The following is an 18393-nucleotide window of genomic DNA, read 5'->3' as shown; positions in this document are numbered from 1 at the left end:
TGAAGTAGGCAGCATATTCCTAGTGAATATAATGGAAGCCACTTCCTTAACTAAAAGCTTCAGGGCAGTATCTAATATTAGAAACAATTTTTCCCTCAACAAGTTCTTTTAAAATGCACTAGGTTTTTTACATGGCTTTGGAGGACTGGATTTTGAAAAATCTATTTTCCAACTTATATCCAAAGTTGGTAAAAAAAACCTCCCAAAGATAGAAGATCCATTTCATATAAATTCTATATTTATGTGGGAGGAGCCAGAGATATATCATATATTGTAGCAGATAAACTGGAAAAAGGAGCAGTGGGCTATTAACAATGAAGAATTAAGAAACGATTAAGAGGTGAGGACTAAGAATTGCAAATACTGAAGGCTGAGACAAGCTTAGGATTCAAACATACTGATTTTCAAGTCATTCTTCTAAATAAGGATAAACAGTATTTCAGCAAAGTAATAATTTATACTTGCAACAAATGCTATCTTATTATTCTGTTAAAATTATTTTATTACTACCACTAATAGTGATTACAATATTCCCTTTTATTTCTAGGAATTCAGTAATTTAAAGATGCTTTCACATTTATTAGTTTATCAATAGCAACAAAAGCTAATTTAAAAGGAGTCTTAATTTCAAGATCTTCTGATATTAAAAAACAAAAACAAAAAACTGCTTGTAAAGACATGTGGGCATTGTCACCTATGTTGCTGAAAACACTGTTCTTAGGAAACCAGGCAGCCTTGTTTGATGTTTACTTCAGCAACTCCAGAATGAATATAAATGGCTGTCTGATATATGAATGTGAATGTGAAAATCTGGAACCAATCCTATTTTACAGAACACAAGACTTCAGCATTTGGGGCACCTAATTATTGCGATGATAGGTGAGTTTTAGCCTTGATCACACGGCTTACAGCTAGAAATCTGTTTCATAGGAGAATATTTCACGGCATGCAATGAATCTTAAAAACCATGCCATAAACATGCAAACACATGGTTTCAGTTAAATAGCAGATTCAAAACGAGCTTCATTCCTTTAAAACATAATTTGTATAAAAAACAATGTAAGACATTCGACACAGAATTTTTGATGTGCATGGCTGCAGAATTTTACTTTTTTCCTCCTTTAAAGAACTACCACGTTAAAAAAAAAAAGGGATTGAACGATTTTACTCTCTTCAGGGATTAATCTAAAATTGTTTCCTTTCATTGTCACTTAAATTACAGTCATTCTTAAAACTACCCCACATTTTTCCTTCATTTGGGAATAAAGCTTAAATTTGGACCTGTACAAATAATATTACATTCGTTCTACTATTGAAGGCTGGTTCCAAATTATAATAAATAGCTTTTCTAGACCAGAGCCCTTGAAATTCAGTCTTGCTTTACTGCTTTTGATATTAAGACTTTCTACAACTGTTTCAAGGCAAAAACTGTTCTGCTAATTATTACATACTTGGAAAAAAAATCCAAGTTTAAGCTAAAATGATCTCTGTAGAAAGTTTCTGCTTTTTGCACATGGTCATAGTAGGATTTTAAGGGCCAATGCTCAGCCAATGACCCTGCCCAAGACAGTAAAAGAAATTCTTAAAAGCCACTCTACCTTCCTTCCTTACAGAAAGAAGGAACCTCTCTCCCTGAAAGATTTCATGAAAAACATGTAGGACAATATGCTTTAGAAGTTATTTCCAAAAGGATGAGCACTGTTTTACCATTGAAGCAGGTCGACTGCTTGTAACAAGGCTTGATCCACCATAGTTTGAATTGAGGCTTCCAATTGGTGCATTATGGGATGGTCCCAATAAACTGTGTATATCACTGTGACCAGCAGGCAAACTGGTGGAAGGTCCCACGGCATGGTTCCGCAGCACATGGATAGCATCATCCAGTCTGTCCAAACGATCCTCCATTCGAGATTGCTGTAGGGATTGAAAAAAGACATGGAGGTTACTGATGTTATCTATTAAATTCATTAAACTGCTATGTTTCCTACTTTGGGATATAGGGAAGGCAGCAAGTGAATATGCAATATCAAGTGGCTTCAAAAGAAACTACCTGTACTACGAATCAACAATTAAAGAAAGGATATTTGTAGACTATGCTAAATTAACAAAGCTTCAGAAGCAAATCACTGCTTCATAAAATCTATTTACCAATCTAAAATGAGGTTATTTCTTTTAGCTTCTACAAAAGCTGAAGGCTACTCTACTGTGTCTGATACTCAATTATCATTGATAAAAAAGATACCCTGTACTTTAACACTGATCTTTGAAATGAGGGCAATTTGGGGGAGGATCTTCAAATCCAACAAATTTAAGTTGTAGTTTTGTTTTAAGTGAATATTTATAATACCTATCTGAAATGGTGACCACATCCAAATGTGCTCTTTCACAAAACTGATGAAATGATATTATCTGTCTGTGAATATACACATGCCCCATACACAAACATATTAGAATTAAAGAAAATAAAAGCACATGCCAGTAGAGCTCTTTTAAAAAGAATCACACTCAACAAAAGCCTATTTTTACATATTGTTACAAAAACGAAAATAGTCATTGTTTGATTTTAAAAGACTCTGGAGTTTGTACAGGCTTGATGATTTTAAACGGATAATAGGAAGTATAATTAATTGAAACACAAAAAAGGCACCATCTAAAAGAAATAGTACCTCACAGACATCCTTTAAGAAGGACATTGCATCTTGCAAATGCTCGTGAAGTTGCTGCTCAACTCGATTTTTCTGGCAAAGTCAAGACAGAACAGGAGGCAAAGCACAGGTTAAGATTAACTCCAAAAGAGATGAGGAAATAGCTGATGTGCATGTCAGCATAACATGTTAGTAAAGTTAACGCGGAGACCTGCAAGATCTACTTGTATTAAGGTATGAGAAGGCTGGGATTTAACAGCAAAGTTATAAGGTTAGCATCTAAGTAGCACACATTGCTTATATTTGCTTATATGTGAGAAGAAAACTTTCCTTTAATTTAAAATGTTCTGTTAGTCACAGAAAAAGAACTTTTCTATTTGCAACCTGGAATTACTGAATGATAGCATGACTTAACATTCCATTAAGTCATCCTTATTTTGTTTTTATAATGCTTCGTAATTCTGTGGTAAGCACAGAAAGGCAACAGTAGTTAACACCCTACCACAAATTCTTCACTCTCAATACCTAGACAGGCTCCTTTATTCTACTGCTTTGTTTCTCAACGGTTTTGCTTGTACAATTTACATAATACATTCTTTTTTAAAAAAGAAAACATGGGAAACAATACTCTTCCTGACAAAAATAATTGATGCTACATTTAAAAATTTTAACAGAAATGTAATAAATTATACACAATATCATCATATGAGAAAGAGTAAAATACAACCATTTTGCAATGCTGGACTAATTTTTTCTTACTTGGTCTGTGTGTTTTTTTTCTCTTCTTTAAATTTCCTTTACATGTAAACATAAAATTATAGTAAAATTAAAACCTAGATCTGTCAAAGAAACAAAAATCCCATAACACTATTTTAATACCAGCTGTCCTGAGACCAGAAGCCTGATGTCCCAAAGAACAGATGGTAAAAGGCACACCCAATGTGTCTTATATAGTTCAACTAAATCAGGCCATTTGTTAGCAAAGAATTCGTGTGTAATGCTATCCTACTGTTTTTTCATTGTTACTCAAGATTTTCTGGAAAAAAAAAAAAAAAAAAGAACTCCACACTATTAGATAAAAGAGACCTTGTATGTTTCTCAGAGGCTCTTACCAGGGAGTGGAGTGAGTTTTCATAGCTTGGGGATGAAGGCGCTTGTCCTCCAGGTCTGGGCCACTGACTGGTACCTGTTAAAACAAAACCCAAAAGCACACACACACCTTGGTTAACTCAGTGATCTTGATAATGTTCTAAAGGAAGGGGTAAAGATATATTGTAAGTGTGCAAAAATTTATGTGAAAATTTTTGTTCAGTCTTCAGCATGTTACTGGCTACTGATAAACCCAACATATTAAAATTTTTTTTCATTATTAATATAACTGTGTAGGGAGTTGAGAAAAAAACTATACTTTGAAACATAACTACATTTATGTTTGCATGTTCTTCACACTCTGTCCAAATGCACACATATCTTGAGAAAATGTACTTAAAATGTGCATAATTTAAAATTCTGTCCCTCCCCCATATTTTTATTCTTTATGATCATGCTATTAATGACTTACATTAATATTCACCTGATTCTCTATATCATAATTTGCTTAACCACCGCTACCTCACTGCTAGACGTTTTGGTTGCTTTCATTTGGCTATTATGAATAGTAACTGAATATCACTATATTATGAATGGTAATACTGTGTTTTTTCTTTTGGGGAGTATGTCTAAGGATAAATAGCACTTCTAAGTTAAAAGGTATGAACATATTTATGATCCTTAATTCATAAGGCCAAAACTGCTTTCTAAAGGGTCATGTTAACTTGTGCCTCCAGTAATGCACAAATGCACCAATTTCAAATGATTGCAAATACATTTAGGGTTATCTGCTAAAAATTTTCCCAACATAATTTACACCAAAACATATTATTTAATTTGGAAAATATCATCATGAAAATTTTGTTAAATGTTGTTTACTCTTCAACTTTAGAAAAGTGGCAATATAATAAAAAAAAAGGAGACAGAAAAAGCAAGGATACAAGTTCAGAACAGAAAGAATAAAAAGGAAAAAAAAAACAAGAAAAAATAAAAGGGTTAATTCATTCATGTATTGGGGAGAATGCAGTGTTTTAAAATAGCTTTAGGGACTTCCTTAGTGGTCCAGTGGGTAAGACTCCACGCTCCCAATGCAGGGGGCCCGGGTTCAACTGGTCAGGGAACTATATCCCACATGCATGCTGCAACTAAGAGTTCACATGCCTAAACTAAGAGTCCGCATGCCGCAACTAAAGATCCCACGTGCCACAACTAAGACCTGGCACAGCCAAAATAAATAAATAAAATAAATATTTTAAAAAAATAGCTTTAAAATAACCAAAATAGCTTTAAAAAGAAAAAGACAAAACAAATGATTGAAAATCTTTACTATTTCATGACTGTGCATTTGAAAGTAAGTTATGTATAGAAAATAATGAAGACCGTTCAATTAAATATATGGTTTTGTTCTTAACAAATCTTCACTGACAAACTGAATTATCAATATATTAGAAATCTGAAGTTGGAGAAGGTTTACTTAATGTGTCTTGTTTATTGCTAAATGAAATTTTAAACTATGTTCCACCAGAGCTTGTTGTTGCAGGTTAATTTGCCATATTTAGGAAACTAAAAACTTATGGTAAATTGGAACTATTATAGTTCACTTTAGCTGAGTAACCTAGTAATTGTAGGAATAATTGTATTGCTAGTAACTGTACAAAAAATAGGCACTCACAGTTTTTTGTTTTTGTTTTTATTCTGCCTTTATGAAGCGAATGAGGTAAAAGATATGAATGCACTCACTCTGTGAACCTAAAAGTCTTTTTTTTTTTTTTTTTTTTTTGCCGTACGCGGGCCTCTCACTGCTGTGGCCTCTCCTGTTGTGGAGCACAGGCTCTGGACGCGCAGGCTCAGCAGCCACGGCTCATGGGCCCAGCCGCTCCGCAGCATGTGGGATCTTCCTGGACCCGGGCACGAACCTGTGTCCCCTGCATCGGCAGGCGGACTCTCAACCACTGTGCCACCAGGGAAGCCCCTAAAGGTCTTTTTGACCATGAGATATTATTATTATTTCTTCCTGATGATAGATCTATCATGTAATCAATGAAGAAAAAAGATACATAGACTTTTTGTAATTCTGGCCCACTGACGGCTTATTAGCTATGGATGAGAACTCTGGGGTTGTGAATGGAATTCAAATTCTAGACAGAGACCATAATGCTATAGAATACCTCTGACACTAGACAGATCTGCATCTTTGTCTTTTTATAAAGCTAGTACATGAGTAAAATATACAGATTTATTTAGAATCGTACTGGTATCTTTATCTCTAGCTTGTAATCACCAACTGCAGCATTATTACACAAATAAGGAAAAACAAAAGTACAAACGCTAAAAACCTAAGAGGTTTCCCAGAGAATAGGTTATTTCCCCCCTTCCTTCCCTGTCACCTGCTATCTGGTGGTAGACATGCACAGAGGTTTTGGGCTTATACTACTTCCTTCTGTTAGATAAGGGCAAGCTTCCAACTCTTTATATAGTTAACAATTTTTGTAATTGCCCTGAGCTTTTTAGTGACCACCCCCAAAAGCTAGCTGTTATTCAAGGATTATAATAAATGTACTTGATATCAAAATTTATTGACTATTTCCAGAGAACAAGTTAGCTGACAAGAGAATCAAATTATTTGGCTAGAAAATCTGGGAAGGCTTTCTTTGATCACTAAATCTAAAATTCACCCAGTGTTTCTGATCTGTTCTCACTCTGAGTGGGATTCAGTAATATGCCACCTAATAAAACTGGTTAATAAATTTAGAGAATAGATAACATCATTTTGCATGGCTGAGAGAAATTCTTAGGACTATTTACCATGCATTTTCTTATTTTGTTAGCTGTTTCCCTTTGTAATCTCACCCTAAACTCAAACTTTCATGAGATACTCCACACTTGGAAAAGGTTGAATAATCCTAAATGTAGCATTGAATGCTTTGCTTTCCACAATCTGGCCCCAGCCAACCTTTCCACTTCCAATATGTGAAAAGAGTTCATAATCAGTCATCTCAATGACTCTGGATGAACAGCTCATGCACTTTCTTACATCTTGATCTTTGTCACACTCTCTTCTTTTATACTCAAAGTTCTTTCTCCTTTATACTCTCTTCATGAAGTACATCCGAGGAACTGTAGTTTAGAGTAAATTCTGACGGTTCTATTTTCATGTGTTTATCTCTATTTTCTCAACTAAACTGAAAACTTGCTGAAGTCAGGTAACTGCTTTAACACCAGGCATACTGACAGATGATAAAAATAAATATCTCATTGATGAAATGAGCCTAAACTGAGGAATCCTTTCTCCCCTATCTCCCCCCACTCCCTCTTTATTTTTATTGTGGATGTTCTGAAGATTGCTATTGAGTACTGCAATTATTAAACTTTTATTCACTGATATTCTAGAAGGAGGTAAAGAATTGCAAAGAAATAGAGCAGGAGCCCTGACTGGTCCAGGAACTTGCCCTGCTATGGGCTTTATACAAGATATCCAAAATCCCCTTATTATTTAATCCAGTCCAGACAAGAGTTTCTCTTCCTTTTAGCCTAAAGTATCCTAACTAAAACAATATCATCATCTCAGAAGCTTCTTTCTTGTAAGCATTTTCTAGGCAGGAACGTTATGTTCTTAGCCTGAAAAGTTCCCAAGGAAAATGAGCAGGATTTAAACAAGAACGATGAATGCCTTAGAAACTGCCTATGTTGCTTTGCACCTGTGCAACTATTCTTACAAGGTCTGTCCTGAGTCTGACTGATGCTCAGGCATAAGGAAGAGGGCAAGTGTAGAGCACATATAGGGGGTAGGAATTTTTACTCTAGATGATAGGCTCCTGCCACACAAGGTACAAAATAATTTGTACATATTATATAGGAGCTCTGGTTTGCTCTTTTTCATTTTTCCTTCAACTGTGAATACTTTATCGCCCATTGCTTTCCTTTTTTCCTCCTCCCTTTCCATGTCTGCTCTGCCAGCCTAGGGTGTGTGTGTATGTGGGGGTGGCTATAAGAAGAAAACACTAGATACAGGAGATGAGACACAGAGATGCACCTGTATAAAATCAGTCTTTGATGCCATTTCAACAGGAGTATATGAAAATATTTTTCTTTGAGTATGATTGCAGAACTGAAAAAAGCTTATTAATACCTTCATTACACAATTTAACCTTTCAAAGATCTTCATTAGTCAGCTGAATTAAAGGTGGAAAGAGGATATCATCCACTAAACATCAAATAAAAATGGAGAAGGGAAGGGTAAGCTGGGACAAAGTGAGAGAGTGGCATTGACATATATACCCTACCAAATGTAAAACCGATAGCTAATGGGAAGCAGCTGCATTGCATAGGGAGATCAGCTCGGTGCTTTGTGACCACCTAGAGGGGTGGGATAGGGAGGGTGGGAGGGAGACACAATAGGGAGGGGATATGGGGATATATGTATACGTATAGCTGATTCACTTCGTTATAAAGCAGAAACTAACACATCATTGTAAAGCAATTATACTCAAAGATGTTAAAAAAATAAATAAAAAAACAAATTCAAAAAAAAAAAAGGAGGAGGAAATGTGAGATTTTACTTTGGACCATTATTTTTTGAAAAACGTCTTAAGTTTCTGATTCTTCATTTTACTGATGTCCTTGCATAGATGCTGAGCTCCTCTGCTGCCTGCCTTCCCAACCAGTGTTAATGGAAACCAAAGGACACTTTTATCTTACTGGGCTGGGCAGAGGAGAAGAGGCAGTGGGAACATACAGTAAGGGCCAATATAGCTACCTGAGATGAGAAAGTGAAACAGGCTGTGGCAAAAATGACACTGATAATTTTAGTAAAACTCTGCCAAGAGGGTGAGTATGGTTAAAGTTACATCATTCTTCCTGTAATTTCATCCCTCTGTTAAACAACAACTTTAAGTCAATGGGTCTTTCATAGTCCTGTCTATGTGGGGAACAGCTGTTCAACTTTTACTAGACAGCTGAAGCCATGGTGTCTGAGAAAGTGGCAGAACCCGCTAATAGCTGAAAGCAGCTGCCAGCAGTTCATCATTTCCACATTGGAATGCTTCTTAGCAGAGTCACAAGGCTAAATCACAGAGCACAGGTGATAGCCAGGGCCCTGATACACCAGAGCCTTGATTTTCAGAAACCCTGAACAATGCAAAAAGGCTTCACAGCAACAACAACAACGCCACATGGACTGAACTAGTGACTTTGATCAGGAATAGAGAATCATTTCTGAGGTCAACTGTTGCAGGAAAATGGCAATTTTTACACAGTTGTCTGATGTCTTTTCCTTAGAACTAATACATTTCTTCTTTAGCATGGTTTTTCTCCAAACACTGCTCAGGAAACACATTCCAAGTTTTATAGCTTAACAGATCAGATCCAAGCATCTTCTTGTAATTTGATTTATTCCTAATAAATCGAAAAATTCCTATTTACAATAATAACAGTTGTATCTCAACAAATTTATAGTGTAGGATAGTATCTGGAACTTGTTAAAACTACTGTAAAGAAAAACAGGAAAAAAGCAATGCAAATCTGAACACTTATTTAACTCCACTAACAATATTCATACACATTCACAAAGAGTTCTTTTCTTTAGCAAAAAAACCCTACATTATCCCCAAGAATTTATATATATATATGAAATAATTACTCAGTGGACTTAAAAAATAAAGACAAACTAGTGCAGAGTTTTTCATTTGAGTCTTATACATGGTACGTGGAAAATGCAGAGAATAAGGAAGAAAGAAGTTATATGTACTTCTAAATAGGTTATTTTATTTTCTATGTTAGCTTATCAAAATTTTTGATTCATCTCCTTCTCTATATTTTACCTTCATCCCAATTGCTTAGCCTTATTTTTTATCCTGTTATAATAATTGTTCTTAGAAATTATCACAAATTATTTTAAGAATCAGAGAAGATATGAACAAATAATTCAAACAGGAAATACTTTAATATTCTCCAAAATGAACTCAGGAGAAGGCTCTGTTTACATGTTTTTACAGGATAGAAATGATTTTTTTGGTGTGAGTTTTTACTATATTTTATTGAAAAATAAACTTCAAATATTTCCAAGTAGCCCTATGCATGTTATCAAGTAATTAGATAAAACAAAAGCCTACCTGTGAGAGGTGAGGGTGATCCAACTGGTGTTGACGGATTTGATGGAAAACTACTGCTGGTATGGTCAGGAGAATAAATCTAACCAGAAAACAAAAGATATGCACATATCAGTGTGACAAAAGCAAAAATATAAATCCATTTGCATGGAGTTATTTCTATAATCTAAGCTGCAACCCTTAAGGCTCAGAGTGAAAAACTGTTTAATCCATTTTAGAACTATTCCATTGCATAAAGGCTATAGAAGCCCCAGTTTTAAAACTCGGATTAAAAAGTATCATATATATTCTAATATGAGAGGAATAAATAGATCATACCTATTTCTTTATGATCCTAGTTGAAAGTAATTTAAATTTCTAATTGCTAGAACAAAAAAGAGATGTGATAAAAAAAAGAGAAGTGACTATAAAGTCAAGTCTGATAAACAATCTTTCTAGAATATACCATCTAAATAAATTTTATTCATTAAAAATAATCTTAGGAAACTGCTACCTTTTGAAGAGAATAGTCCTAAAAATAGTTTTAAAAGTCAAAGAAAGTGATTTTTAAAAATAGTTACCCCTTATTTCTTTTAGAAAGTTGTTTGAGTAACTACATTTTTGCCAAATTTAGCTCCTAATGTTGTGTGAGTGTTGTAAAAAAATCAAACTTGTTTTCAAAGGATATTTCATCACCCTTGGAGAAAGTGAAAAAACCCTGAAAGTCTTAAAAAAATGTTCCCCAAATAATCTGTGGACTTTACCTCCTAAGAGGTAAGTAACATCTGGATGCATAAATTTTGATATTTTGGCTAAAGGTTTTGTTGCAACACTTTATATTTATTTCATATTGCTAAAAAAAATAGTGACAGAAATTCATTCAAGTTTACATAATTAAACATTTAAAAAGTCTCCTTAATCCACGCACCAACGGTTCCTAGGAACTCCTCTCTAGGACAATCCCATTCCTATAACAGGCATCATAAATCATCTTCACATCTCAGCACTCAGGGCAGACAAATCAACTTATTTGGAGAAACTGTGGTCAAATATTTTAAATAGGAAAACTACTTGTGGGTGCAAAGTGTCATCCAATAGAAATAATCTTGCTCTGAGTAAGTTTAGAGCTCTAATAAATTTAAAGAGGCCCAAATTATGGCATATATGGGGTCTCAGCACTGGTTTTACAGACAGTATAATACGTTGAAAAAGTCAGATACTAGGACAGGCTCACGTAAAACAAAATTCCACAGGTCATAATCATCAAACATTAACAGCTTTCATTTTTTTTTTAAAAAAGAAGATAGCACCAATTAAATTGTAAGCATTGACTACAAATGAGTATATCTATACCAATTTGTATGATGTTACTAAATTGTAACTGGAAATCCCTTTACACACCAACTCTTTCCAAAGAGCCAGATCTAAAAGTTGTATATTCAGGTTGGAAAGTCATTTCATTTTATTAAAAAATTTTTTTTTTGCCACGCGAGGCAGCTTGCGGGATCATACTTCTCCGACCAGGGACTGAGCCCAGGCCCCCAGCAGTGGAAGTGCTGAGTCCCAACCACTGGACCGCCAGGGAATTCCCAGGTTGGAGAGTCATTTTAGAAAAGCACAGTTATCAAGAAGACTTCAAAAAACTTTATGGGAAGACTTAGTAATAGGGAAGTAGTATGCTATAAGATCAATGTTGTTGGTCTTAAAGTTGTCAAAGTTGTTACCTTTTAAAAGTTGTTACTTTTCACACCTGTGAAAATTAGCTAAAGGTCACATTTTGGTTCCTAATGGCTTGCATACATACAGTGATTTATTTCAACCATAAGTAAGTTAGATAACGTCACCGAACTTCAACAAAAACATATCTCAACATACCCTTTTACTTTTGTAAATCACTATTTCTCATGTTTATGATTCAAATAATTATAACTTTTATGAACAACTGATGCTAACATATGAAATATGTCTTGACTATAATACCGGTAAGGGAGGGAAGGGTTGATAACACTGACGGTGGGTGGCTGAGGAGTGAAAGAAGTTCCATTTCCATGGAAAACTCTAATTATCATAAACTAGACTAACTTGCTGACTTTCAATTTCCTTGACCATATGAATTAATCGCATGAAAGCACTGGAGAAACAGCATTCCCTGTGTATCATACCTCCTGCTTTGTTTTCTTCATACTGCTTACATTAATCCCTAATTGCCTAAATTTGTTTACTTGTTTATCATATGTCTCTTTCACCCTTTTCCCTAATGAAATGCATATTCCAGAAGAGCAAGGACTTGGTCTTATTCAGACCAATGTGAATTACACAGCATCTGCAGTAGCTTCCGATTCTACAACAGTGCTGGTAAATAAATACTTGCTGAAAGAATGAATGATATCTTCCTTGAAAGAAGTTAGCATTTGAGTATCCCTTTTAAATCCCTGGATGTATAATTTTTACCCAGGCTCCTTCTCTCTTTTACTCTCTTATACAGTTCACTTAATGTACGTTTTCCGAGAACTCCAGTCTCAGTTTTCTTTTCTATTTACCTGTGTTTCCTCTCTTTGTAATACCATTCTTTATAAAGTATCAACTATGACATCCATGTGAATGACTCCTAAGTTGACATCTCTATCCTCCTACTGGTTGCTGGACCTCTCCACCTGAGCATATCTTTCTTTCATCTCAAGCTCAGTATGTCCAAACCCAAACTTTGCATCACTGCCCCAAGCTTCCCACCCTTCCCATCTCTACTGTTCCGTTTCCTCTATCTCAGTTAGCACCAGTATTCTCCTGGTCACCAAAACCACTCTCACTCTCCCCTCCTTTCTCCTGCTCCTCCACTCTTCCCACCATAGACACCAAAGCTCACAATTCTCTATAATGTTTCTGGGATGGGCATACATCATTCTCACTGCCATTACACTACCTTAAACTTTTACTAGAACTTATGGCTGGACTATTTAAGTCTTTATATTTTTAGTTACTCCCCACTCCTTTCATCCCATACATAATTGACTGAGCTATTGTCCTCAACCAGTTTTGAACAAATGCCATATAGCACTTCCTGTTGTCTACTAAATAAAACAGAATGACATTTGACGTATTCCATTATCTGGTTACAAAAATATCTTTCTACCTTATAACCTACATAAAGCATTATATCAAACAAAATATTTTTTTCATTTTCTGAACACAGTTTGCCCTTGCAGAAGGCTTGTTTCTTAACTTCTCCCTGATGGAATTCTGTAACACATCAAAGCCCAACTCAAATGTAACCTCCCCACTTACACTCATTTTCACTTCCCTTATATTCTTAGTGTAACCTGTTACTTCTCTTTGGTATTTTACTTCACACTATGCTCTATGTTACCATTTTTCTATCTTCTCTCCTTGACTGTAAGCTCTTTGAAAGCAGGGACCTTATACTGTTCAACACTGAATTCATCATTGTCACTGTTTTGCACAAGTAGGTGCTGAATATTAAAAAAAAAAAAAAACTTGAGCGATTAAATTGCACTTGAAATTCGCTACAATACTTTTTGATAAAAAAGCAGAATTCAGTAAATAGCAGTTTATCTCAGCATTTATACAGTGGGGTTCAGTAACAGTAATACCAAGGGGAGAAAAAGATACTATTATAAATATGAATTCATTTACAAATCAATTTTACGGTATAAGCTTTGAGAACAACAATATGGTAAGGTTCCAATATTTCTGAGAATTAGTGTTGATGTACTAAGCTGTCCATACCACAACATTAGGCAGGTATGGGCTTTTGAGGATATAAGCAGGCTATCAACCCTTATTTTCCCTGATAACTCTGCCATTACAGCTAAATAATCCCTAAGCACGTGAAGGACTGGTGACAACTTCTTTATCTTAAAGAGGAAGTTTATACTTTAGAGTCATTTTGCAATGACTACCTTGCAATGACTAAGCAAAATGATGTTATATATAAAGTGGGTGTGGGCTCTTAAAAATCACTGTGAAAACAGGAGAAGCAGTACCAAAAGCATATCAACATATAATTTCTGGTGTTTTTATCAAAAGCACCTTCTCCATTTGTATAATAAAAGGTACTTTCTCCACTCACTCATCACATTCCCTGGTTCTATTTTGCCCTAAATTAAAGTGATGACAGACAGAATTGTTACTAATACCTTTCCTGAACTGACAGATAGCCTGGCAAATCACAGGACTTTTTCTTGTCCCTTTTACTTTCATAAAAAGAACATGTATGTGGGAAGGGAGCAACAACATTAAAAGAGCAGAATAATACAGCCTTTTAGATCACAGATCATGTCATTAAACTTCACTTCTGCATATTTATTCTATTACCAAATGACATACAAACTATACTTATTCTATAGAAACTGTTGTGCTACTTTAAGAAATTCTAAACATAAGGCTTTATTTGACAAAGAGCATTCTAAATCAGGAATACATTACTTTTTGTACTTTCTGACCTTAAAGAACTCCTAACATAGATGTTTCAAAGAAAAAAAAGAGAAGGAAAAAAAATCAGTTACTTAAAAAATGGGGATGGGAGTGATTTAGAATCTAGAGCCTAAACACAAAGTAAGAACTCATTCTACATGCAGTCCATGGTCCTCATACTGTTAAGTGACCAATGATGAATAACTCCCAATACCTTCTGCCAGGCTTAAACGGTAATATGCCTCATTTTACTGCAACAAATGAGGCTCCTCCTCCTATCAGTCATGGTCTATTCCAATCAGCAGGGTGCCAATAAGCCAGAAGCTAATGAAAAGGGCTTCAGACAAAAAAGAAACAATGGAGTGCTCCCAAGCCCAACCTTGGAACTGCAAGCCCAATTTTTTAAACACTACAGTGCACATTTCAGTTAATCTTTATTATGCTAATGTTATTGAGTCTAAGGAACAAAGAAACTTATTTCATGAATTACTTTTAAACATCAACTTCCCTGAATTTTCTTTTCTTTTGTTAGAGACTACTGACCATTTAACTATCTAGATTAAAACATACACACACATACACAATACACACACATACACATACTCTCTCCCTTTCCTTTGCTCTGAGGTAGAAATCAAAACATAAATTATCACAAAGAAGTCTGATATAATCAACAAAGTTCAACAGTCTTCTTGTTTGATCTCCTCTAAATTAAAGACCAAGTGTTTTGATATGGTATTAGGCACTGAAATAAACCAGATGTTTCTTCTCTATATAACTCTCCACGGGCACAATCTTAAAGGGTTATTGTCTGGCAGACGTTCAGGGAAACACAGAAATGGCACGAATATCCAGATTCTCCTTTCCCTCTATCTACCCCAGTTTATTATCTAAACTAATGCATAATCCATAGGGCTTTGGGAACTTTGTGTAAATACTTTCATGTACAATTCTCTTTCTAGCTATCCTGAGATTAAGACCACAATTATCCAGGCTTAAACCTAAAATAAAGGAACCTTTGCGAATGTATTATCTGGCCTTACATGTTTAATCACCCAGTATTCTGTGTGCTTTTTAATACATAAACTGAAGAACAAAGGTTGTAACCTCTGTTTCACACATGAAAGACCATCTAAGACATATATCAGACATTTGGGGAGCTATTAGAAATAACTTCTAATGACAATAGCATGGCATTTCTCCATCTAAACCTAGATGCTGTATTTAAAATGTCACATTCTATAGAACTTAAAATTTCAAATACTCATGGTCACCATTTCCAAAGATCTGTAATACCTAACATCAAATTCTGAGACGCATGTCAGACTCTCAAATGTAATCCTCATAAAATTCCTTCTCCTCATCTCTTCTAATCCTTCCTATCCCCAATGTAATTTTTTGTCTGTTTTTCAGGACATTCTAAGAGCACTAAAGTGAATGTGAGTTTGTAATGGAAGTTAGAGAAAGAATGTGTTTGGGGGAGGTGTCTGGTGCAGAGTGGGGCAGGAGATGGATTGAAGGAAGGGATCTGAAGTGTGCAGACTATGGCATGCAGTGATGGAGCAGACGGAATGCATCACCATCAGCTATGACAGAAATGATTTATGGAATGACCTGGCTGCTCCTGCCTAGTAACAACACAGGATGACAGAGCTGAGTTTCCATGACAACCAAAGCCCACCCACTAACCAGATTAAACATTCTCCCCTGGCTTCCACTCACACTGAATTTAGATTTTCTTTTCCAAATGCCAATTGGTTTAGCTAGTATGTTGGTCGTAATATGGCAGAATAGTCAAGGACTTGAAGGGTAACTGAAAAGGAGCTTGGAGGACCACTGACAACATCACAAATTCCTGCCTGCCTATCTGCCAAGGATCCTTTATGGAAGTCTTCCTTGAATAAAATAAACAAAAACTTTTGAGAAAAAAGCCCCTGAAATGCAGGTTATACTTTTTTAAGTTGCTTAGTATCGAAAGTTCAAATGCTATTTGTCTTTCTACCTGTGAAATATCTGCTACTGGATTCTTACAGAATCAGCAGAAGGAACTGGGAAGTCAATCAAATACCTGGGAGGCACTCATTTAATATTATAGAACAACTTTCTTCCAAAGTAGGTAGTTTACATCATGTGGAGTGAGTCCAGAATAAGTGAGACCACTCCCTTTAATCCTCATCAACACCTTGTAAAATAACAGTCACTGTACCACTGCCTTTCTGGAAGTGAAGCTAGTTAGATCAGATCTAATCTAATATCTAGGCTTTACCTTTCCTAGCCTGGTGATCCCTAGGGCAAGTTACTTAATCTTTCTGAGCCAAAGTTACCTGACCTTTTAAACCTTAGTTCCTCATCTGTAACGTGGGAATAATAACGCCAACCTCACAGGGCTTTCTTGAGGATTAAATGAAACGACGCATGTAAATGCTTAGTATAGTGCCTAGCACCTAGTAAGCATACAAATTACAGATGATATTTTTGTGGGTTTTGTTATCATCATCAACATTTTTGTCATATGATGCAAGACTGAATTCAACAAACATTTACTGAGCTCTATTTTGTGTGAGCCACCACTATGTGGTAGATGAATCTGACTTGGCTTCATTTCTCAAGAAACGTGTACTGCTCTAGAGTAACATTTATTTACAGAAACCATTCACAAAGAGGTTTATCTCTTTAAATTTCAACAGCTGCTTCCTACTACTCACACATTAACTGGTCTGCCTTTCCCATGAACAGCAGCAAATGTGTTTGACAGAGTTAACTGCACTTCATAGTAAGACATAAGTAAGACAACTCTGTAAAAATTCTGAGAGGCATATCACTCAGGAGGAAAAAAGGAAGGAAGAAAAAGCCTAAGGAGAAACTTTAGAAAATACAAAGCAGAAGTGCCTCTTACATAATTAGATTTGGAATCTTTACGGACTACCGGTAAATGTTCTCCCAAAAGAGTGGATTTCGTTTCAATGTTTTAAGGATCATATATATTAAAACCGATCACTGCCTTTATTAAAGCAGTTCATTGTTTTGTCATTAACATTCTGGTGTGATGTAAACTACTTGCTGAGGAAAATACTATGGGATTCCTTCAAATTAGTTTTACTCATTTTAGCGTGGGTTCTTCAATGAATCTGTTTTTTCCTTTTTGGAAAGGCTCTCATCTCCTCTGTCTTAAATGAATCAGCAGCAGATGCTTATTCCTTTAAAAAAAATATATAAAATACCTTCCATGTTAGAAAAAAATCCTTACAAAAGCACTTCCTTCTCTGGATCAGAAGAATAACTGAGTTATGTTTTTTGGTTCCACTTGACTTATTTTAATGGGCAACTCACAAAGTATATGTTTAAAACTAATAAACAGATTTAACTATTAACCTCAGTAATCTGTGCTTTAGATTTCAAAATGCCCAAATTTCTTTTTCTTTTCCCTACATCTGTTGCATTAAGACAAAAACAGATATTTAAATTGAAAGTAGAAGGACAGTTCTTGTGGGAATAGGGTGGGAAAGTGTTCTTGTGAATTATTTTAAGGGCAGTACAAATCAATACAAACCAAAAATAGCTCTAAATGAGTAATGAAGTGGTTCTGTTATAACTACACCCTTTAACTATGACGCATACTGCCAACAAAATCTAACCACTGCATTCAGCAAAATATGTAAATTCAATACTTACAGAGGCCAAAGCTTTTCCAAGTGCATCACCTGTCTGTGAGCTTCCAGCAGCATTTCCTCTGGTTCCTGAGTATTTCAAAGAGGAAAACAAATTAAGAAGTTTAGCAGGCAAGGAGGCATGCTTTTTTAGCACTCTGCCATTATTTCAATGGTGTTCTCCATTGTTGTTGCACATCTGTCACAATAAACCTGCAAATACTCTGCATGTGTTGTATTTAGTAAGCTAAAGTAAAGGTGGGTTCCTTACCAGTTTGTACATTAATGAAAATCAGAAAGTTTCTTTTCCTCCTTTCTTTCATTTTTAAACTCAATACTAAAAAATACATTGAGTCAAAAGGTACAAATTTCCAGTTATAAGTAAGTACTGGGGATGTACATGATAAATATAACTAACACTGCTGTATGTCATTTAGGAAAGTTAAGAGAGTAATCAAGGGTTATCACAAAGAAAAAAAATTTTCTATTGCTTTA

The 18393-nt window shown here is 35.2% G+C and overlaps 1 protein-coding gene across 11 annotated transcripts in view; it reads right to left on the bottom strand.

Moving 5' to 3' along the window:
* The window catches only part of TCF12 (transcription factor 12), a 381378-nt gene that overhangs the window by 29460 nt on the left and 333525 nt on the right, over positions 1 to 18393 (bottom strand). For 6 of the 11 annotated variants that reach the window (XM_029237048.1, XM_029237044.1, XM_029237043.1 and 3 more), the window contains 5 exons: positions 17924 to 17988; positions 9845 to 9923; positions 3758 to 3831; positions 2667 to 2738; positions 1708 to 1914 (listed from right to left, as the gene is read on the bottom strand). In XM_029237048.1, coding sequence (XP_029092881.1) covers positions 1708 to 1914; positions 2667 to 2738; positions 3758 to 3831; positions 9845 to 9923; positions 17924 to 17988 — 497 coding nt within the window. The remainder of the gene's footprint in view (positions 1 to 1707; positions 1915 to 2666; positions 2739 to 3757; positions 3832 to 9844; positions 9924 to 17923; positions 17989 to 18393) is intronic. The other 5 variants (XM_029237049.1, XM_029237045.1, XM_029237046.1 and 2 more) reach the window with 1 other exon arrangement.

The sequence above is a fragment of the Monodon monoceros genome, unplaced genomic scaffold (assembly GCF_005190385.1).
Source record: "Monodon monoceros isolate NGI ecotype Baffin Bay Population unplaced genomic scaffold, NGI_Narwhal_1 Super_Scaffold_21, whole genome shotgun sequence".
In the NCBI taxonomy this organism is placed as follows: Eukaryota; Metazoa; Chordata; class Mammalia; order Artiodactyla; family Monodontidae; genus Monodon; species Monodon monoceros.
This window is presented reverse-complemented; position numbering and strand designations above follow the sequence as displayed.